This window comes from Rhinoraja longicauda, chromosome 1 (genome assembly GCF_053455715.1).
Source record: "Rhinoraja longicauda isolate Sanriku21f chromosome 1, sRhiLon1.1, whole genome shotgun sequence".
Lineage (NCBI taxonomy): Eukaryota > Metazoa > Chordata > Chondrichthyes > Rajiformes > Arhynchobatidae > Rhinoraja > Rhinoraja longicauda.
This window is the reverse complement of record NC_135953.1, coordinates 96,363,704-96,383,723: the sequence shown is the minus strand read 5'-3', so window position 1 is coordinate 96,383,723 and position 20,020 is coordinate 96,363,704. Positions and strand designations below refer to the sequence as shown.

Sequence of the window (20,020 nt, the reverse complement as noted above, 5' to 3'; positions counted from 1 at the left end):
CCAATATGTCTTGTTTCTTCAGACTTCAATCATCCAATCCACCAAACAACACCGAACAAGAGTCAATGGCAGAATAAGCTGTTTGGCATTGGCAGAGATTTGGCAGATTTTTCATGGGCGCAACCCATATACTCAGCTCTGCTGCTCATCCCACAAATGCATGTTCCTTACAAATGTGGCACCATTTAAAAGGGAAATAAACAGGCTTTCCAACGGTATAAGATTTATTGCCAAGAAGCATTGTTACAACAAATAAATAATCTACCAAACACAAATTTCCTTACTTTTTGTGCTATGTTTATATAGAGAGATTGAAAGAAAAAGGTTGCTAAACAAATAATTCGAGGAAATCACAAGAAAGAAACTAGATATATATATATATATGTGTGTGTATATATATATATATATGCTTATACATAAACCATAAAGGTCAAATTGCCTTTATGGTTTATGTACATAATGTGAAAAATAAGATGAAGATAGAAATAGAGCGTTGCTTTAAATCAAAGTTGCTTCTGATCCATGAGAAGGAACTTTGAGATCTATTTATCTCTATCTTGCCTCTCACACACACACACAAATATATATATATTAAAAATATATAAGTTACATTTGTGCAGAGTGTGTGTTTGAGCAATACAAGGGAAACTGCACAAAAGGGACGGGGAGGAAGGATGGGAGGGAAATGGGCGGAAAGTAAGAAATAATAAAATCAGAGAAATTAAGCAGGGGGAAAAACATTAAAAAATAAAAAACACAAAAATGGTTAGAGGAGATATTTTCTGCATTTTAATGGTATCATCATTGGTATCATCACGCATACTGTTCCCCCACAACACTGATTACACTGTGAGAGGCATAGCGAACGGCGGGTTTTGCCTACTAAAATGGTGAACGTTCTGCTCCTTTGCGTACCACGCTTCAGTATACGCGATTTCGACGGAATGGTTCATCTTACTCTAGTATCTTTGCTCCTGGCCACGCTCCCTCTCCACAGACACTGCCCGACCTGCTGAGCTGCTGCAGCACTAGAATTAGGCCATTCGTCCTACTCCACAATTCAATCATGGCTGATCTCTGCCTCCTTATCGTGTTTTCCTGCCTCCCCATAACCCTGGATCGAAGGGCCGAATGACCTACTCTGCACCGATTTTTCTTTCTAACCCCAGACACCTGTTCTAATCAAGACGTCTGGACTCTGCTCAGTTTAATTGATTGCCACGTCTACCCAGATACAGTGAAAAAAGCTGTCAGTGGAAAGACAATACATAATTACAATCGAGCCGTCCATAGTGTATAGATACACGATAAAGTGAATAACAGTCAGTGCAAGATTAAATCGGTAAGGTCTGATTAAAGATAAGTTAAGGGTCTCCAATGAGGTAAATAATAGGTCAAGAATGCTCTCCAGTTCATGAGAGGTCAGTTCAGTTGCCTGATAATAGCTGAGTGGAAAATATCCCGGAATTGAGGTACGAGTTCACCTCGTGCCTGATGGGAGAGGGCAGAAGTGTGAGTGACCGGGGTGAGACTGGTCCTTGATTATGCTCGTGGCCTTGCTGAGGCAACGTGAGGTGTAGATGGGGTCAATGGAAGGGAGGTTGGTTTGAGTGATGGTCTGGACTGTGTCTGCTGGCAACACCTGGCACTGTTGGTCACATCTGTGCTGTGGTGCAAGATGACAAAGCTCTGCTGCTGGCCGCTGGCACCCAACATCAGGGCCACATTCCAAACATCTGGGGCCTGGTGCCTAGTTTGAGGAATAGATCAGGTAAACACCTTGCCCAGAGCAGGGGAATCCAGAACCAGAGGACATAGGTTTAAGATGTCCTTGTATACACTGGAATTTAGAAGGCTGCTTGTATACTCTGGAATTTAGAAGGATGAGAGGAGATCTTATCGAAACATTAAGGGGTTGGACACGTTAGAGGCAGGAAACATGTTCCCAATGTTGGGGGAGTCCAGAACAAGGGGCCACAGTTTAAGAATAAGGGGTAGGCCATTTAGAACTGAGATGAGGAAAAACCTTTTCAGTCAGAGAGTTGTGAATCTGTGGAATTCTCTGCCTCAGAAGGCAGTGGATGCCAATTCTCTGAATGCATTTAAGAGAGAGCTGGATAGAGCACTTAAGGATAGCGGAGTCAGGGGGTATGGGGAGAAGGCAGGAACGGGGTACTGATTGAGAATGATCAGCCATGATCACATTGAATGGCGGTGCTGGCTCGAAGGGCCGAATGGCCTCCTCCTGCACCTATTGTCTATAAGATGAGGGGGGAAAGATTTAATAAGTTACATCCTTGGGCAAACAATCAGGGCTCAGAGGGAAATTCCATTGGAAAAACTTTTCACTCTCAACAATAAACTCAGAACTGCCTACCTGCTGCATGGATACAGGTCATGAGGCACAATTGGTCCATGCCGACCAAGATGCCCCATCTACACTCGTCCCACTTGCCCCCATTTGGTCCAATTCCCTCTAAACCTTTGGTATACATGCAACAATAACCTTTCCAATCTATCTAACAATAATCAGCATCAGCACTTTCAAAATCATCTGTATCACCATTACCTCTGTAAAGAAGTCCCTACAATTTACCCCAGAAAAAAAAGCAATTTTTAAAAAAAGATTAAGCATCTAATATTCAGGATAATGATGATACAAAGCTGTCTGTTCACAGGAAGCAACAAAATGAGTCCAGACTCAAAGCCATCCAGATCACACACTTTAAAATAACTTTTATTTGATGCAGGTTAAGAGAGAGATACATTAAATATATATACAGTATTACTATCAGCAATTCAAATGTGCAATTAAAATCTCAGCCATTTCTACTGGTTTCAGTCTGACTGAGATTATCTTCAGAACTATGTGTTCACAATTTTTAATGATTCTAGGGTAAAGATTCAGAATTGGTTAATCCTTAGAAGCCAGGAGGAATGTTGGTCTTATTTTGAGTGTGGTACACAGCAAGGTTTGGTGCTTAATCTCAGGTAGCTACAGAATCAGATGGTTGAAGGGACCAGTTGTAATGTGTCTATGATGACCAATGTTAGAGGTGGCAGCTCTTGTCTCTCCACATTACAAAGCTAGAGAGCTTGCCGTGAAGCTCTGTACGGATAGCAACATGACAAATGCCTAGTTTTATGGCGGATGGAATAATATAAACGTTACCAATTTCACCATTATTTACTGTTAAATGATAAGGCTGGGAGCAGGGCATGTGCAGAGGGACCTCAGAATCCAGGTATAAATTTAGCAAAGATACAAGGGACCACAGAAGCAAAGTAACAAACAGTTGAGGAACTGAGCAGGTTAGGCAGGACCTGTGGAGGCAGACGGTTGATTGACATTTCAGGTCATGACCCAGCGTCAAATTGATATCCATGGATAGCAATTAAAAGTCCACGGATGTTACGACTTTTACAAGAAATTGTACAGCAAGAATAAAGAGACTGCAGATGCTGGAATCTTGAGCAAAACACAAAGTGCTAGAATAAATCAGGGGTAAGGCGATGTGAATGGACAGGCAAAATTTTGGGTCAGGATCTTTTTCAGACTGTCAGACATTTGAGGTCAGGACTCTTCCTCAATGTCTAAAATGTCACCTGCCCATTCCCATCCACAGATGCTGCCTGAACTGCTGAGTTCCTCCAGCAGTTTCTTTCAAATAAAGAAATCGACTGCAATCATATCGTCCTGACACGATCTCATCCAAGGTAGGACCTACTTGACTCAGGAGGGACTGTGATGAAGGGATGGAGTTTGGTTTGAGGGAATTCCCTCCAAGAGTAACTATTTCACAAGAGCTCCAGTTTCTGTAAAGGACGGACCAATTTCCGCAAGGCATTTCCCTCCCCCTCCCCAAGGCATTTCCCCATCCCTCAATCAAATTAGACTGATGAAGGGTCCTTACCTTTTACTTTTAGACTTTAAAGATACAGCGTGGAAACAGGCCCTTCAGCCCATCGAGTCCACGCCGACCAGCGATCACCCGTACAGTAATTCAATCCTACATACTAGGGTCAATTTACAGAAGCCAGTTGCCCTACAAACCTGCACATCTTTGGAATATGGGCAGAAACCAGGGCACCCAGGGAAAACCCATGCAATCGCAGGGAGAAAGTGCAAAATCCACACATAAAGCACCCGTAGTAAACCCGGGTCTCTGGCACTATGGGGCGGCAACTCTACAGCTGTGCCACAGTGCCGACCTATAAAGTCATCTGTCCATTTCCTTCCATTGATGCTGCCTGACCCGCTGAGTTCCTCCATCACTTTGTGTTTTGCTCAAGATTCCAGCATCTGCAGTTCCTTGTGTCTCCCCCACCTCTCCCATTGTTAAGAATGAGTGATGAGACCGGATCTACATTCCCTGGAGATTGGAAGTGATCTCACCACCTCATTAAACATGAGAGGTCTTCGGCAGTGTCTATGATGCTAGGATGTTTCTTCTAGGGGGAATTGAACGAGGGGATATAACAGACTCAAAATGAAAGAGCAGGAGTGAAGTGAGGAGGTATTTAGTCATCCAAATTATCGTGCATACATGTGAGAGGTCGATGGACTCAGGGCACTAAGGTCATCTCTAGCTCTGGAGACTAGTCCAAGCGGAGATAGAAGATCAGGTACGATCTCACTGATGAATGGAGTGGACTCCAGGGGCTGACAAACCTACTATATTTATCACCACCTTTGGCTATGTTTGTTGTCTAAATGGAAGTACCTTCCAGGCTTTAGCTGTGCTCGAACAGGGTGTAAAATTCAGAGAGAAACAAGGAACTGCAGATGCTGGAATTTTAAGCAAAACATAAAGCGTTGGAGTAACTCGGTATGTCAGGCAGCACAACTGGAGAACGTGGATAGGCACTGATTTGGGTCAGGACCATTCTTCAGGCTGGAGAAGGGTCATGACCCAAAACCTCACCTATCCATGTTGTTCAGGAATGCTGCCTGAACCACCGAGTAACTCCAGCACTTTGTGTGTTGCTCAAGGTGGAAAAATTCTAGGTGTCGACAGGTTACCGAATGTCCGAGTTATGCAGATACTGGGAGGTGCGTAAATTTACCAGCCGGAGGTAAATACAATAGAGGGGGGAGGGGGCAGTCCTATTTATCATTGTGGGAAGCATTTGGTGCTCCCTCTCCCTTCTAGCTTCTTGCCCAATCACCCCCAGCATTCTGCACAAGTTTTCTTCATAAATTTTATATACATTTGTTGTTATCTTTAAACATGGCTCAACAGAAACAGAGGCAGCTCTCAAGAATACATCACTACTGTACAATATTCACAGATCAAGGAGGCCTATGCACTACTACACATGCAACAGTGGACATTATTCCCCCAAGAACATCTACATAATCCTTAATATAAGGAATATGCCATTATAAATCACCTCACTGCTTAAGTGATAGAAGTGGTCAATGAATATGCCTTGCCAAAACAAATCTCAAATCGAGTCTCAAAAAAGAAAAAAAGGGATTTATTTATAATTTCGGGACACGATGATCAAGGAATGCATTAAAGTTCTTCTCGAGAATGCTCTGGAATTGGGTTAGTTTGTCAAGAGACACTAAAATCCTTTGAAAGTACAAAATCTAAATCAAGAGTCAAGAAGACCGACGACAGACAGCTACAGATTGCGTCCGTTAGCTCGATGGGCTCCCAATTGTGTGATCAACACAACCAGGCAGCGGAATTAAAAAATGGACACCCAATGTGCATCAAACCTGCGATATTAGCCGGAATTATCTGTTTACACTATAGTCATGTGCTTTTTTAAAAAGCTAATCTAAAATACACTGTATTGTATACAATAAAGTGACAGGAAATGCGCATACAGCCAGCACAAAGTTATCTGGCCATCAACAGGTCTCAACCGTAATCAGTCCAAGGGGACCGACCGGGCTCTCAAGGTTATAAGACTTAAAGATTTATTTTATTTTCAAAATAATAATAAATTGAAATGTCTCCCTGTACAATATAACGTTTAAATTAAAAGGTGAGATCTGGTCGGCAGGATCAGCCTCCTCGATACAGTTCATTTAGTCTCGCTAGCTTCTCACAACTTTCCATCCTCATCAGCTCAGCTTTCTTTCGAAGGCGAACATCGCGATACACCTTGGCAGCGTAAAAATAGTCATTTCCTGTCAGAGAAAGCAAGAAAACGTGAAATTAGTACACGGGCCAGCGACTTCGCCAGGCAATCGAGGAGGTTTGGGGGGAGGAGGTTCAAGGGAACAGGTTCAAGGAGCTGACTAATAGAACAGAAAAAGTCTCACTCGTCTGTTTAGTTGCAAATCAGTTTTGTTGGCAAGAGAGGACAAAAACAATACTTGTCTCGGTACGCACGGGGTCCAGTTTTACATACCTCTCTCCCTCTCTCTGCCTCCGCCAGCCTTTATACAGGTAAGAAATCAGGTATTGAAATAACCGCCGGTATGTCCCGGGTCAATATTGCTGCATCCCAGCAAGCCCCCCCCCCCCCTTTGGGAACAAAGCGCCATCAGACTGGTGCTTAAAGCAATACACAGCGCTGTCGGTTTGGCGCGCAAAGGTTTAAACAGAGCGCTGTCGGCTTAACATGTGGGAATTTAAACAAAGTGCTGTCGGCTGCAGCGCTGTGGGATTTAAATATAGCGCTAACTGCCACAGAGCTGTGGATCACAGACTGTTCAGGAAAATTCTTGGATAACAGGCGGCACAATAGGGCAGCAGTAGCGTTGCTGCCTTACAGTGCAGGAAGGAACTGCAGATGCTGTTTATACCAAAGATAGACACAAAAAGCTGGAGTAACTCAGCCGGTCAGACAGCATCTCTGGAGAAAATAAGTAGGTGATATTTCAAGTCGGAACCATTCCTCAGACAGGAGAAAGGTTCTGACCCGAACCGTCACATTCATTTTCTCTAGAGATGCTGCCTGACCCGCTGATTATCTCCAGCATTTTGTCACTATCTTGCTGCCTTACAGCGCCAGAGACCCGGGTTTGATCCTGATCTTAGGTGCTGTCTGTCTGGAGTTTGTGCACTCGCTGTGACTGCCTAGGTTTTCTCCAGGTGGTCTTACATCCCAAAATTGTGCGGGTTTGTAGGTTAATTGGCTTCTGTATTATCCCTAGTGTGTAGGATAGAACTAGTATACAGGTGATCGCTGGTCAGTGTGGACTCAGTGAGCTGAAGGTCCTGTTTCCACGCTGTATATCTAAAAGTAAATTAATATGTCGACGCTTATTCTTTTGAACTTCTACACGTGTGCAGTAGAGTATACTGATTGGTTGCATCATGATCGATAACTTGAACGCACTGGAACGAAGGAGATGCAAAATATCAGAGTCATTCAGCACGGAAACGGGCCCTTTAGCCCAGTTTGTCCATGCTGACCAAGATGCCCCATCTACGCTAGTCCTACCTGCCCATGTTTGGCCCATGTCATATTAAACATTTCCTTTCCATGTACCTGTCCAAATATCTTTTAAATGTTGTTAAAGTACCTGTGTGGTCACTGCCAGAATACCAATTGTGGACACTGCCACATCACAGGTACCGTCCTCCCACCATTTAACGGATCTATAAGATACGGAACCTTAAACTGGCCGGTCGGTACCTCCTACCACTGGGAAGCAGGTACAGGAGTCTGAAAACTGTGACCTCCAAGTTCAAGAACAGCTTCTTCCCAGCATCCATCAGGATCTTTAACACTATACAACACTAACGATATTATGAACGGAGTAGAAAGGAACTGCAGTTGCTGGGTTATACCGAAGATAGACACAAAATGCTGGAGAAAGGGTTTGGAACCGAAATGTCACCTATTCCTTTTCTCTAAACTATGAACTGCCTTTCACTAAGAAATTTGAGCTTTTTGCACTAACGTTGCAATTTTTAAATTTATTGAATATCTTTTGTTTATTATGTTATCTATGAGTACTGTGTTTACAGGCCTGTTATGCTACAAGAATGTCATTGTTGTCAGTACATATCAATGAAACACTCTCAACTCTTGTGCTATGGTGGATATTGAGAAAATGGTTCAGGATTAAGAGTGGCGCGGTGATTAAGCTGTGGACACAAGGAATTGCAGATGCTCGTTTACAAAGAAAGACACAAGATGCTGGAGTAACTCAGCGGGTCAGTGTAAAAGGACAAATGGCAATCGTAACAAAGATAACCAGGAGGTCGAAAGTGTACCAGACCATCTGTTAAGCTGGCATGGTGCTTGGTTGAAGAAGTCCCAAGCACGAGTATGTGTTTGTGGGAGGTGAAAGATTTACAGCTGTTGTTAGACCATTCTGAAGAAAGAAGAAATGCTTAAGTGCCTGTGTGACACCTGTAATGGTAAACAAACAGCAAAAGAGAAAACTATGTTGATCACATGAATCTTTGTTCAGTGAACAATCTAGTCTGATATTTCCCAATGGCTGTTGTGTTTGACACTCTTGGATAAAGCCTTGATTACCTTGCCTTATCTTTGTGGTTTGTTTTAAAGGTTTCTTTAACATCCAGCAGTATCTCTGGAGAAACTGTATAGGTGACGTTTCGGGTCAGGACTCTCTAGACTAATTGTAGTAGCGTGAAGATATTCAGCTTGGGTAGTGTACAACGGTATGAATCTTAAGTCTGCTGATCCTCGCCTCTCCCCCAGCGCCAGCAGGTTGGGATCAGGGCGGCACGGTGGCGCAGCGGTAGAGTTGCTGCCTTACAGCGAATGCAGCGCCGGAGACCCGGGTTCGATCCCAACTGCGGGTGCTGAATGTACGGAGTTTGTACGTTCTCCCCGTGACCTGCGTGGGTTTTCTCCGAGATCTTCAGTTTCCTCCCACACTCCAAAGACGTACAGGTATGTAGGTTAATTGGCTTGGTAAATGTAAAAATTGCCCCTAGTGGGTATAGGATTGTGTTAATGTGCGGGGATCACTGGTCGGTGCGGACCCGGTGGGCCGAAAGGGCCTGTTTCCGCCCTGTATCTCTAAACTAAAATCAACTCATCTGGATTCCAGGCCCAGTTCCGCATCGAGAGCCTGAAGGGTCCCGACCCAAAACGTCACCTATCCATGGTATCCTGAAATGCTGCCTGACCCGTTGAGTTACTCCAGCGCTTTGTGTCCTTTCGTGCATTAACCAGCATCTGCAGTTCTTTTTTCCTACTACTTATGCAATGATAACTCGGTTACAGTGTACAATTGGCAATGATGACACCATCCCCCCCCCCTCCTCCCATGGTCCATTATAATAAGGGTTCACTGTATAATCACCTCAAGGAAAACAAGTTGCAAAATTAGGCAACTTCACAGCCTGCATGTCCCCCATCATCCCGACTTTGAACATGTAATGAAAACACAAAGTGCCAGAAGAACTCAGTGGCTCAGCCAGCTTCTGTGGAGGGAATGGGCAGACGATGTTTCGGGTCGGGACCCTACTTCAGACTGATGAGTTCAGAAGAAGTGCGATAAAGGACCGAAATTTCAAAAAGTCGAGTTCAAGCAACTTACTCTCCTGCCGTTCCTTCCAGCAGTTATTTCGAAGATTGGTTATATAATCATCTTCAACGCTTTTCTCCACTTTTTGTAACGCCACACCTGTATACTCTTTCTCAAAGTCTTTGCTGACAAAATAAAACACTTTAAGGTTGATGCTTTGCCTCTTCGCTGTGTGTCCCACGGCACTGTAGAAACAAGAGTTTGTTATTGAATTTTAACACAAGGCCCGATCAATTTAATAATAATAAATGTATTTGTCATATGTAGGTTGGCACAGGGTCAATGGTATAATGAAATGTATTTGACAACGGGTCACCTCAGCAATAATATTCCAAGGATAAATAAGATTAAAAAATGACATTAGTAAGGTGAAAAGACAATATTAAAAATAATCAACATATATGATTTGAAATGTGTTTATGAGTTCAGAAGCCTGATGGTGGAAACTGTTCTTAAGTCTGGTGGTACGCGCAGCCATACTCCTGTATCGTCTGCCTGACGGTAACAAGAACAGCCTGTGTGCTGGGTGGCTGTGGTCCTTGATGATGCTGCGTGCCTTCCGCAGGCACCGCCGGTAGAAAGTGTCCAGAATGGCCGGGAGACAGTTGCCAGTGATGTACTGTGCCGTCTTCACCACTCTATGTAGTGATTTGTGGCTGTGGGCAGAACAGTTCCCGTACCAGACTGTAATGCAGCCCGTCAGCAGGCTTATTTATATCAACAATTTGGATGAGAATGGAGATAGAGTTGTTAACAACGTGAATTAAAGAATACGCCAGTTCTTAAGTCATAGGAGCAGAAATAACACGTTCAGCCCAAGGAGTCTACACCCCCAACCGAGGCTTTCCCTCTCAACCCTATTCTTCTGCCTTCTCCCCAAAACCCTTACTAATCAAGAATTTATCAATCTGCGCCTTAAAAATACCCAATGACTTGGCCTCCACAGCCGTCTGTGGCAATGAATTCCACAGATTCACCACCCTCTTACTAAAGAAATTCCTCCTCATCTCCTTTCTAAAGGTACATCTTTTTATTCTGAGGCAGTGCCCTCTGGTCCTAGACTCTCCCACTAGTGGAAACATCCTCTCCACATCCACTCTATCCAGGCCTTTCATGAATAATAAACCAGTATTACCAATTGCAAGATACAGCATCGAAACAGGCCCTTCAACCCACGGAGTCCATACCGAACATCGATCACCCATTTACAGTAGTTCTAAGCTATCCCACTTTCCTATCCACTTCCTACGGATTAGGAACAATTTACAGAGGGTCTTTGGGATGTGGGGGGAAACTGTAGAACCCAGAGGAAACCCACACGGTCACAGGTAGAACGTACAAACAACACACCAAGGCAGCAGCACTACCAGCTACATCACTGTGTCGCCCCTAATCAGTAAACCAATAATAGTAAAATTAACAATCAGTAAACTAATAATAACCAAAATGTTATGCAATAACTAGGGCGGCACAGTGGTGCAACGCTAGAACTGCTAGTGACCAGGGTTAGATCCTGACTGTGAGTGCCGTCTGTGTGGAGTTTGCACGTTCGCCTTGCGACTGCGTGGGTTTCCTCACGAGTGTTCCGATGTCCTTCACATCCCAAAGACGTGTGGGTTTGCAGGTTAATTGGCCTCAGTAAATTGCCCCTCGTGTGTAGGATGCAAAACTGGGAGAAGAGAGAACTAGTGTGAACGGGTCATCACTGGTCATCGTGGACCCGTTGGGCCAAAAGGCCTGTTTCCTCGCTACATCTCTAAACTGCAAAAAAAAAGCTAAACATATAATTTGGTCTTGGTACAGTTCTCAACTGCGTGAAGAACAGGAGAAAATGTCAGTAATACTCACGCTCGATAGTACAGGCTGTACGGTGGAGAAGATACCATCAACTGGCTTAAAACAGACACCAAAATCAAGACAATTATAGGAAGCAACTGTAAAAACATCGAAAATCCTCCCTGGAAATTACAAGGGAAAAAAAAACAATTAATTAATTTAATTCAGCTCCAATGAGAATTTGGAAAAGTTCTCTCTCAATCGTTGAAACTACCTTTGGTCAGAGACTGAAGCAATCTCTGGCAGGGACTATTTTCTCCACGCGTCTCTCAGTTAATGACGTTGTGGCTGTTGTCATTTAAAGATCCCAAGGTATTTCATGGCAAAAAGAAAAATAGACTGAGCTATTGAGTGGAGCACTGTGTTTAATAAACTTGTTGTGTTGCTCCTTTAGAGTTTAGAAATACAATGCGGAAACAGGCTCTCCGGCCCACCGAGTCCACTCCGACCAGCAATCACCCCATACACTAGCACTATCCTACACACTAAGGACAATTTAACATTTTTACTGATGCCAGTTAACCTACAAACCTGCACGTCTTTGGAGTGCGAGAGGAAACCAGAGAAAACCCATGCAGTCACAGGGAGAGCATGCAAACTCCATATGAACAGCACCTGTAGGCAGGTTCGAACCTGGGTCACTGGCACTGTAAGTAAGAATTTAATTGTTCCGTTTCAGGACAGATGACAATAAAATACTCTTGTGTCTTGGTAAGGAAGGTGATCAATGGCATAGCTAACAACAAAGTGCTAGAGAAACTCAGCGGGTCAGGCAGTATTTGTTGAGAGAATGGACAGACGATGTTTCGAGTTGGTTGGCTTCTTCAGACTGATTTTGTTTTTATTTATTGCTCAAGATGGGTAGACAGCCAGAACCTTTCTCCATAGGATGGAAGTGGCAAAGACTAGAGGACACAGCATTAAAGGATACAGTAGGCGGCAAAGTGGTGCAGCAGTAGAGTTGATCCCTTATAGCGCCAAAGACCTGGTTTCAATCCTGACTACGGGTGCTGTCTGCACAGTTTGTACCATATCATCAAATCATATCATATATATACAGCCGGAAACAGGCCTTTTCGGCCCTCCAAGTCCGTGCCGCCCAGCGATCCCTGTAAATTAACACTATCCTACACCCACTAGGGACAATTTTTACATTTACCCAGCCAATTAACCTACATACCTGTACGTCTTTGGAGTGTGGGAGGAAACCGAAGATCTCGGAGAAAACCCACGCAGGTCACGGGGAGAACGTACAAACTCCTTACAGTGCAGCACCCGTAGTCAGGATCGAACCTGAGTCTCCGGCGCTGCATTCGCTGTAAAGCAGCAACTCTACCGCTGCGCTACCGTGCCGCCCTATCTCCCAATGATCACGTGGGTTTTCTCCGGGTGCTCCATTTTTCTCCCACACGCCAAAGAAATACAGGTTTGTAGGTTAATTGGCTTCGTTAAGTTACAAAATTGTCCCTAGTGTTAGTGTACGCGGTGATCGCTGGTCAGCACGGACGCGGTGGGCCGAAGGGCCTGATTCCTCTATCTCTAAAGTCTAAAGATACAAAGTACTGGAGTAATTCAGAGGGTCAGGCAGCATCCCTGGAGGACATAGATATTGTCTGACCTCCGAGTTACTCCACAACTGTGTGTCCTGTTTTGTAAACCAGCATCTGTAGTTCCTTGTTTCTACATATGGGCATGGCTTTAAGGAGAGAGGGGTAAAGATTAAAGAAGATATACAGAGATTTTTTTTTAAAATTCACACACACAGATGCGCACACACACAGTAGCGCACACACACAGTAGTGAGTTCCTGGAATGCATGTTAGTGGTGGTGATGGATGCAGATAAGATACTGGTGTTTAAAAGACTATTGGACAGGCACATGGATATGCAGGGAATGGATTATGTGCAGGCAGATACAAGTTGGTCTTGGCATCACATTCAGCACAAACATCGTGGGGCCAAAGGGCCTGTTCCTGTGCTGTACCGTTCTATGCAACTAATTTGGCCTATGGAAATTGTGCAGGCAGAGGAGATTATTTTACAGCAGCGCAGTGGGTAGAATTGCTGCCTTACAGCACCAGAGACAGAGGTTCGATCCTGACTACGGGTGCTGCTTGCATGGAGTTTGAACGTTCTCCCTGTGACCACGTGGGTTTTCTCCGGGTGCTCTGGTTTCCTCCCACACCCCAAAGTCATGCAGAATTGTAGGTTAATTGGCTGCTATAAATTGCCCTAGTGTGTGGAATAGAACTAGTACAAGAGTGATCACCGGTGGACGTGGACTCAGTGGGCCAAAGGGCCCGTTTCCACGTTGCATTTCGAAATTAAGCTAATCAAAACTAAACTAGGCTTCATGTTCAGTACGGCCATTGTGGGCGAAGGGCCCGTTCCTGTGCTGTACAGTTCTGTTATTTCAACATCTGCCGTTTCTAATGGAAATGTATCCTTATCGTTTTGATGTGTTTATGCTTTATTCTTAATTGTTAACTGTATGTTTGTGTTGTCATTTGTGAGCGGAGCACCAAGGCACATTCCTTGTATATGCATACTTGGCAAATAAATAAATAAATAAATAAATTCATAGATTCATTCATTCAAATGGTTAGTTAATTTGAAGGAGTTTCTTGCAAGTAGAATGAGATTTGGAGCAGTTCAGAAAAGCAATTACAAAACTCGTGTCCTCAAAAACCCAAGCTACTGTTGCCAACATTGAAGAAATTGAAAAAGATCAGGGTTGTGCAAGAGAATGACCCTTGGGGGGCAGCGAACATCTAGGTGTGTAGTGCAGAACACGAATGAGAAAAAAGACAATTAAAATATGTTGCCAGATCTGCTCAGTGGTCACAAAGGTAATGGGTGCCATCATAAAGAAAGCCCATCAATGTCTCCATTTACTCAGAGATTGAGGATTTGTCAATGAGTAATCTTTCAAACCTCTCCACCTGTACAAGAACACACTGACTGTTTACATCACCACTTGGTTTGGCAACTCAAACACCCAGGAACAAAGTGAACAAGAGTGGCAGATGCTGCCCGGCCCATCACAGGTACTGACCTCCCCACCGTCGAAGAGATCTACAGGAGGCGCTGCCTCAAAACAGCAGCCAGCATCAGAGACCCTGGCCACGCTCTCTCCTCACAGGAAAATCAGGCAAATCCTACCTACAACCGAAAGGATCTTCTGTTCATAGGATTCCAGTGCAATCGGGACCTTGTGCGCGAATTTCCACACCCGCAAAATATACCGGAAGAGATAGCCAGGACACCGGGCGCTCCGTGGATAGTTGTCGGCACGAACAGGCGTCGCAGGCGGAGGAGAAACAGGAAGCAAAAGCGAGGATGCCGGTCCGGTATACTTGCCAAGCTAAAGAGACAGCCACACAAACCACCGCTACCCAGCATGTTTCTCACCAACGCCAGATCCATCATCAACAAAATGGACGAACTAAAACTACAGATATCAGCAAACAAACTCGTGGAGGACTGTTGCATTCTCTTAGTAACAGAGACATGGCTTCATCCACTTATCCCAGACGGAGCCATTGAGCTAGCCGGGCGTACAGCGTTTCGTTGGGACAGAAACATCGACTCCGGTAAGAGCAAGGGGGGGGGGTTATGCATTTACGTGCACAACAGCTGGTGCACTAACATCCAAATCATAGATAGCCACTGTTCTCCTGATCTGGAGTCCCTAACAGTTAAATGCAGGCCTTTTTACCTTCCTCGCAAATTTACAGGGGTTATAGTAACAGCAGTCTACATCCCACCGAATGCTAACGCTAGCACAGCTTTAGGCTACCTGCTCGGTGCAATAAACTCACAACAGAGCACATATCCAGAAGCAGCCCACATCATAGCCGGGGACTTCAACCATGCAGACCTAAAGTCAGTTCTCCCGAAACTTGAACAACACATAAGATGTGCTACCAGGGGGAAAAACACACTAGACAAGGTTTACTCAAATATTAAGAAGGGTTTCAGGTCAGCACCACTACCACACCTGGGGCAGTCAGATCACCTGTCCATATTCCTAACTCCAGCATACACCCCACTCAGGAGGAAAGCTCCAGTCACCATAAAGACTGTTAAGACATGGCCTGAAGGAGCTTCCTCGCAGCTGCAGGATTGCTTCGAAAGGACCAACTGGGATATTTTTGAGGATCATGACTTGGAGGAGTACACATCAACTGTACTTTGCTACATCAAAAACTGTGTTGACAATGTCACCGTCGACAAACGCATCCGGTTGTATCCCAATCAAAAACCCTGGATGACAAAGGATGTCAGGTCTCTCCTCAAGGACCGTAACACCGCCTTCAGGTCTAGTGATAGAGCTCTATACAGTGCTGCTAGAACCAACCTGAAGAGAGGCATCAAGGATGCCAAAGCGTCCTACAAGAGGAAGATTGAGGACCACTTTTCCAACAATGACCCACGGCGGGTATGGCAAGGCATCCAGCACATCACCAACTACAAGACCAGCAACCGCACGACTGCCGACGGCGACGCCTCGCTGGCAGAGGAACTTAACTGTTTCTTTGCTCGTTTCGAGGTGAAAGCTACAGTGGCAGACATAACACCCTCTCCAGCACCTGACAGCAACACCTTCACTGTGCAGGAGTATGATGTTAAGCGCGTGCTCAGAGCAGTGAATCCCAGGAAAGCTGCAGGCCCCGATGGTGTGACGGGCAGAGTGCTGAGGGAATGTGCAGACCAATTATCTGAGGTCTTCACAAAAATCTTCAACCTGTCCCTTTTAAAATCCACCATCCCTCCCTGCCTGAAGTCCGCCACAATCATCCCACTGCCGAAAAAGTCTGTCATCAGCGGTCTTAACGACTACCGTCCGGTAGCACTCACACCGGTCATCACAAAGTGCTTCGAGAGACTGGTCCTGCAGCACATCAAAGCCAGCCTCCCACCCACCTTCGACCCACACCAGTTTGCCTACAGAGCAAATAGGTCTACAGGGGATGCCATCGACACTGCTCTTCACACTGCACTGACCCACCTTGAACACCAGGGGAGCTATGCGAGGATGCTCTTCCTCGACTTCAGCTCTGCCTTTAACACGGTCATCCCGAGCAGACTGGTCACCAAACTTTCCGACCTTGGATTTTCCCAAACCATCTGCCAATGGATCAAGGACTTCCTGACCAACCGCCCCCAGACCGTCAAAATAGGCCCTCACCTCTCCTCCACCATTACACTGAGCACCGGCTCACCACAGGGCTGTGTGTTGAGCCCCATCCTTTACTCCCTCTACACTCACGACTGCGCCCCCACCCATCCCACCAACACCATCATCAAGTTCGCGGATGACACGACTGTGGTTGGACTCATCTCAGAAGGAGATGAGACAGCCTATAGGGATGAAATCCAAAGGCTGGCAGCATGGTGTTCAGTGAACAATCTGGTCCTGAACTCCTCCAAAACAAAGGAACTTATAATTGACTTTAGAAAAACCAGTGGAGATTACGACCCACTCTACATCAATGGGGTCTGTGTGGAAAGGGTACCAGCTTTCAGGTTCCTGGGTACGCACATCGCAGAGGATCTTACCTGGTCTACCAACACCATCACCACAGTAAAGAAGGCACAGCAGAGACTCCACTTCCTGAGGATCCTCAGGAAAACCAACCTGCAGGAGAAGCTCATGTTGTCCTTCTATCGCTGCTCCATCGAGAGTGTGCTGGCATACTGTATAACCACATGGTATGCCAGCTGCTCAGAAAAGGACAGGAAGGCCCTTCAGAGGGTCATCACGACGGCCCAGAAGATCATCGGCTGCTCACTGCCCTCCCTGGAGCACCTGTTCAGCCTACGCTGCCTCAGTAGAGCAGGCAAAATAATAAAAGATCCATCCCACCCCGGCCACCGTCTGTTTGTTCATCTGCCCTCTGGTCGACGTTTCAGGTCGATCAAATCCCGAACAAACAGACTTAAGAACAGTTTTTACCCCAGGGCCATACGAGAACTGAACACTACCTTTGCACTAGGCAACACCGTTAAAAAATCTTGTACTTAATATAATTGTATTTAATTGTATTTATGTATTTATTTGTTTTTGCATTTATTGCATATATGTTTGTACGCACCGTCAGGATTGGCTATTTTTTAATTTCGTTGTACTCGTTGCAATGACAATAAATGAATATTATATTATATTATTATATTATTCCATCGAGAAGGTGGTTCAGGAACCTGAAAACCATGACCTCCAGGTTCAAGAACAGCTTCTTCCCAGCAACCACCAGGCTCTTGAACACTGCACAACTGTAACCTCAGCAACTGTGAACTATGGCTGGTCTTTAGTTGCACTAAGTGCAACCTGGCTAGTGGGACTGGACCCCACACATCGCAGTTACCCGCCTGCACCACCCGCAAGCAGCCTTGCACCCACCCGTGTCCCAGCAGTGCTGCTGTAGTCTAGGTTGCGTGAGGCGTAGCAGATTTTGAAGCCGCACCCTCAGAATGCCCCAGTGACCTCTGCAGCAAACTAGGTTCAAACAAATGTCTTCAATACAATCTTCCATCCATAACAAAATCTACTTGTCTTGAGGCGAGGATTAAATACCAGGGTTTTAGTAGGTGTCCGAGAGAGGGGGGGGGAAGTAGCGCACCCGATGACTTACGTCCGTTCGCTCGTCATCCCGTTCGGTTCTGTGGTGCGAGTGCTGCGTTGTAAATCTTGTCCTTCCGTTGGAGTAGGTCTGTGTACTACCTGAAATGGAGCAGCAGGTTAAAGAGAGCACCATTACCTCACCCGCGCCCCACAGACCCTGGGACAGAAGTAACAATGCATCAGAAATTATCCAAGCCCATTCTAAAATCATCGAGACGCAAGTGGTGCAGTGCGTAGAGCTTCAGCCTCACAGCTTCAGGGACCCAGGTTCGAGCCTGACCTTGGGTGCTCTCTGTGTGTGGAGTTTACACGTTCTCCCTGTGATCACCTGGGTTTCCTCCAGGTGCTCCGGTTTCCCTCCACATCCTAAAGACATGCGGGCGTGAAGGTTAATTGGCTTCTGTAAACTGCCCCTCGTGCGTAGGGAGTGTGTGAGGAAGTCTATTGTAGCCACAATCGTATCCACCACCACTCCTGGCAACATATTCTAGCATTGTACAGCACGGAACAGCCCCTTCTGCCCATGACATCCATGTTTTATAAGTGACCTGCTCCACCTTGCCTGCATTTGGCTCATATCCCTCTAAACCTTTACTATCCACATACCTATCTAAACATCTTAAAAGTTGCCATTGTATCCAAGTCTACAGCTTCGCCTGGCAGCTTATTCCACACACCCACCACCCTCAGAATAAATAAATTAACCCTCGGGTCTCTTTTATATCAATGGTGCTTTATTTGTCACATATACAAATGCAGAGTGAAATTCTTTTTGCAGAAATTACACATGCAAGTGCCGCCATTATTCCAAACTTTTCCACAAAAAAACCCACATAGTGTGAGTAACTTAACGGATCAGGTAGCATCTCTGGAGAACATGGACAGGTGACGTTCCAGGGCGGGACCCTTGCTCAGACTGCCTCACCTATCCAGGTTCTCCAGAGATGCGTCTGACCTGCTGAGTTACTCCAGCACTTTGTATCTTTTTTTTTTGTAAACCATCATCTGGAGTTCCTTGTTTCTCCAAGTTTGTCCAAGCTCTCCTTATAACTAACACCCTCTAATCCAGGCAGCATTCTGATAAACTTTAACTAGATCATTGGACATGGGCCTTTCTTTTCCTTTCTGACATCAATCTTGGCGAGTCATCCGCCCTCGTGAAGTATCTTGTGATGATTTAAAGGCAGCATCTCTGGGGATCATGGATAGGTGACTTTTAGGATTGGGACTCTTCCCCAGACTGTAACTTTTCTGCAACTTAAAAAGAAAATCCACAATATCCAGAAATGGGCAGTCAGACTACTGAATGGTCTCCCCTAAACTAGCGTGTAGTCCCGAACTTCCAACCAACCTCACCGCAGCCCTTGCAGATTTTTTAATCTGCACTTTCTCTGTAAATCTGTAACACTATATTCTGCACTCTGGTATTTTCTTCTTTGCTCTAGTTTAGTTTATTATTGAGGTACAATGAAAAGCTTTATGTTGTGTGCGATTCAGTCAATGGAAAGACTATACATGATTATAATCAAGTCGTCTAGTGTACAAATACAGGATAAAGGGAAGAACATGTAATGCAAGCTAAAGTCTGGTTAAAGATAGTTCAAAGGTCCCCAATGCGGTAAATGGGAGACCAGGACCACTCTCTAGTTGGTGATAGAATGGTTCCGTTGCCTGGTAACAGCTGGGAAGAAACTGTCCCAGAATCTGGAGGTTTGTGTTTTCACACTTCTGTACCTCTTGCCTGATGGGAGAGGGGAGAAGAGGGAATGACTGGGGAAAGACTGGCTATCCAGTGAGCAGAAAGTCGATACATGATTACAATCAAGCCGTCCACAGTGTACTGTACAGATACAGGATAAGGGGAATAACGTTTAGTGCAAGATAAAGTCTGATTCAAGATAGTCCGAAGGTCTTCAAAGAGGTAGATGTGAGGTCAGGACCACTCTCTAGTTGGTGAAAGTATGGTTCAGTTGCCTGATAACAGCTGGGAAGGAACTGTCCCTGTTGTGCCGATACTTGATTATTCCCTGTACAATATGATTTGGCTGGATAGAATGCAGTTCTTCACTGTATCTCAGTACACA

General features: G+C 45.2%; 1 protein-coding gene across 1 annotated transcript in view; it reads right to left on the bottom strand.

The window, feature by feature from the left end:
• Window positions 1-2,716: 2,716 nt before the first annotated feature.
• LOC144595496 (dnaJ homolog subfamily B member 14-like) overlaps window positions 2,717-20,020 on the bottom strand; it is a 37,950-nt gene continuing 20,646 nt past the window's right edge. Inside the window, exons 5-8 of the mRNA XM_078403024.1 lie at window positions 17,947-18,035; window positions 11,324-11,433; window positions 9,488-9,660; window positions 2,717-6,145 (exon numbers count right to left, since the gene is read on the bottom strand). Coding sequence (XP_078259150.1) covers window positions 6,021-6,145; window positions 9,488-9,660; window positions 11,324-11,433; window positions 17,947-18,035 — 497 coding nt within the window. The 3' untranslated portion in view covers window positions 2,717-6,020. The remainder of the gene's footprint in view (window positions 6,146-9,487; window positions 9,661-11,323; window positions 11,434-17,946; window positions 18,036-20,020) is intronic.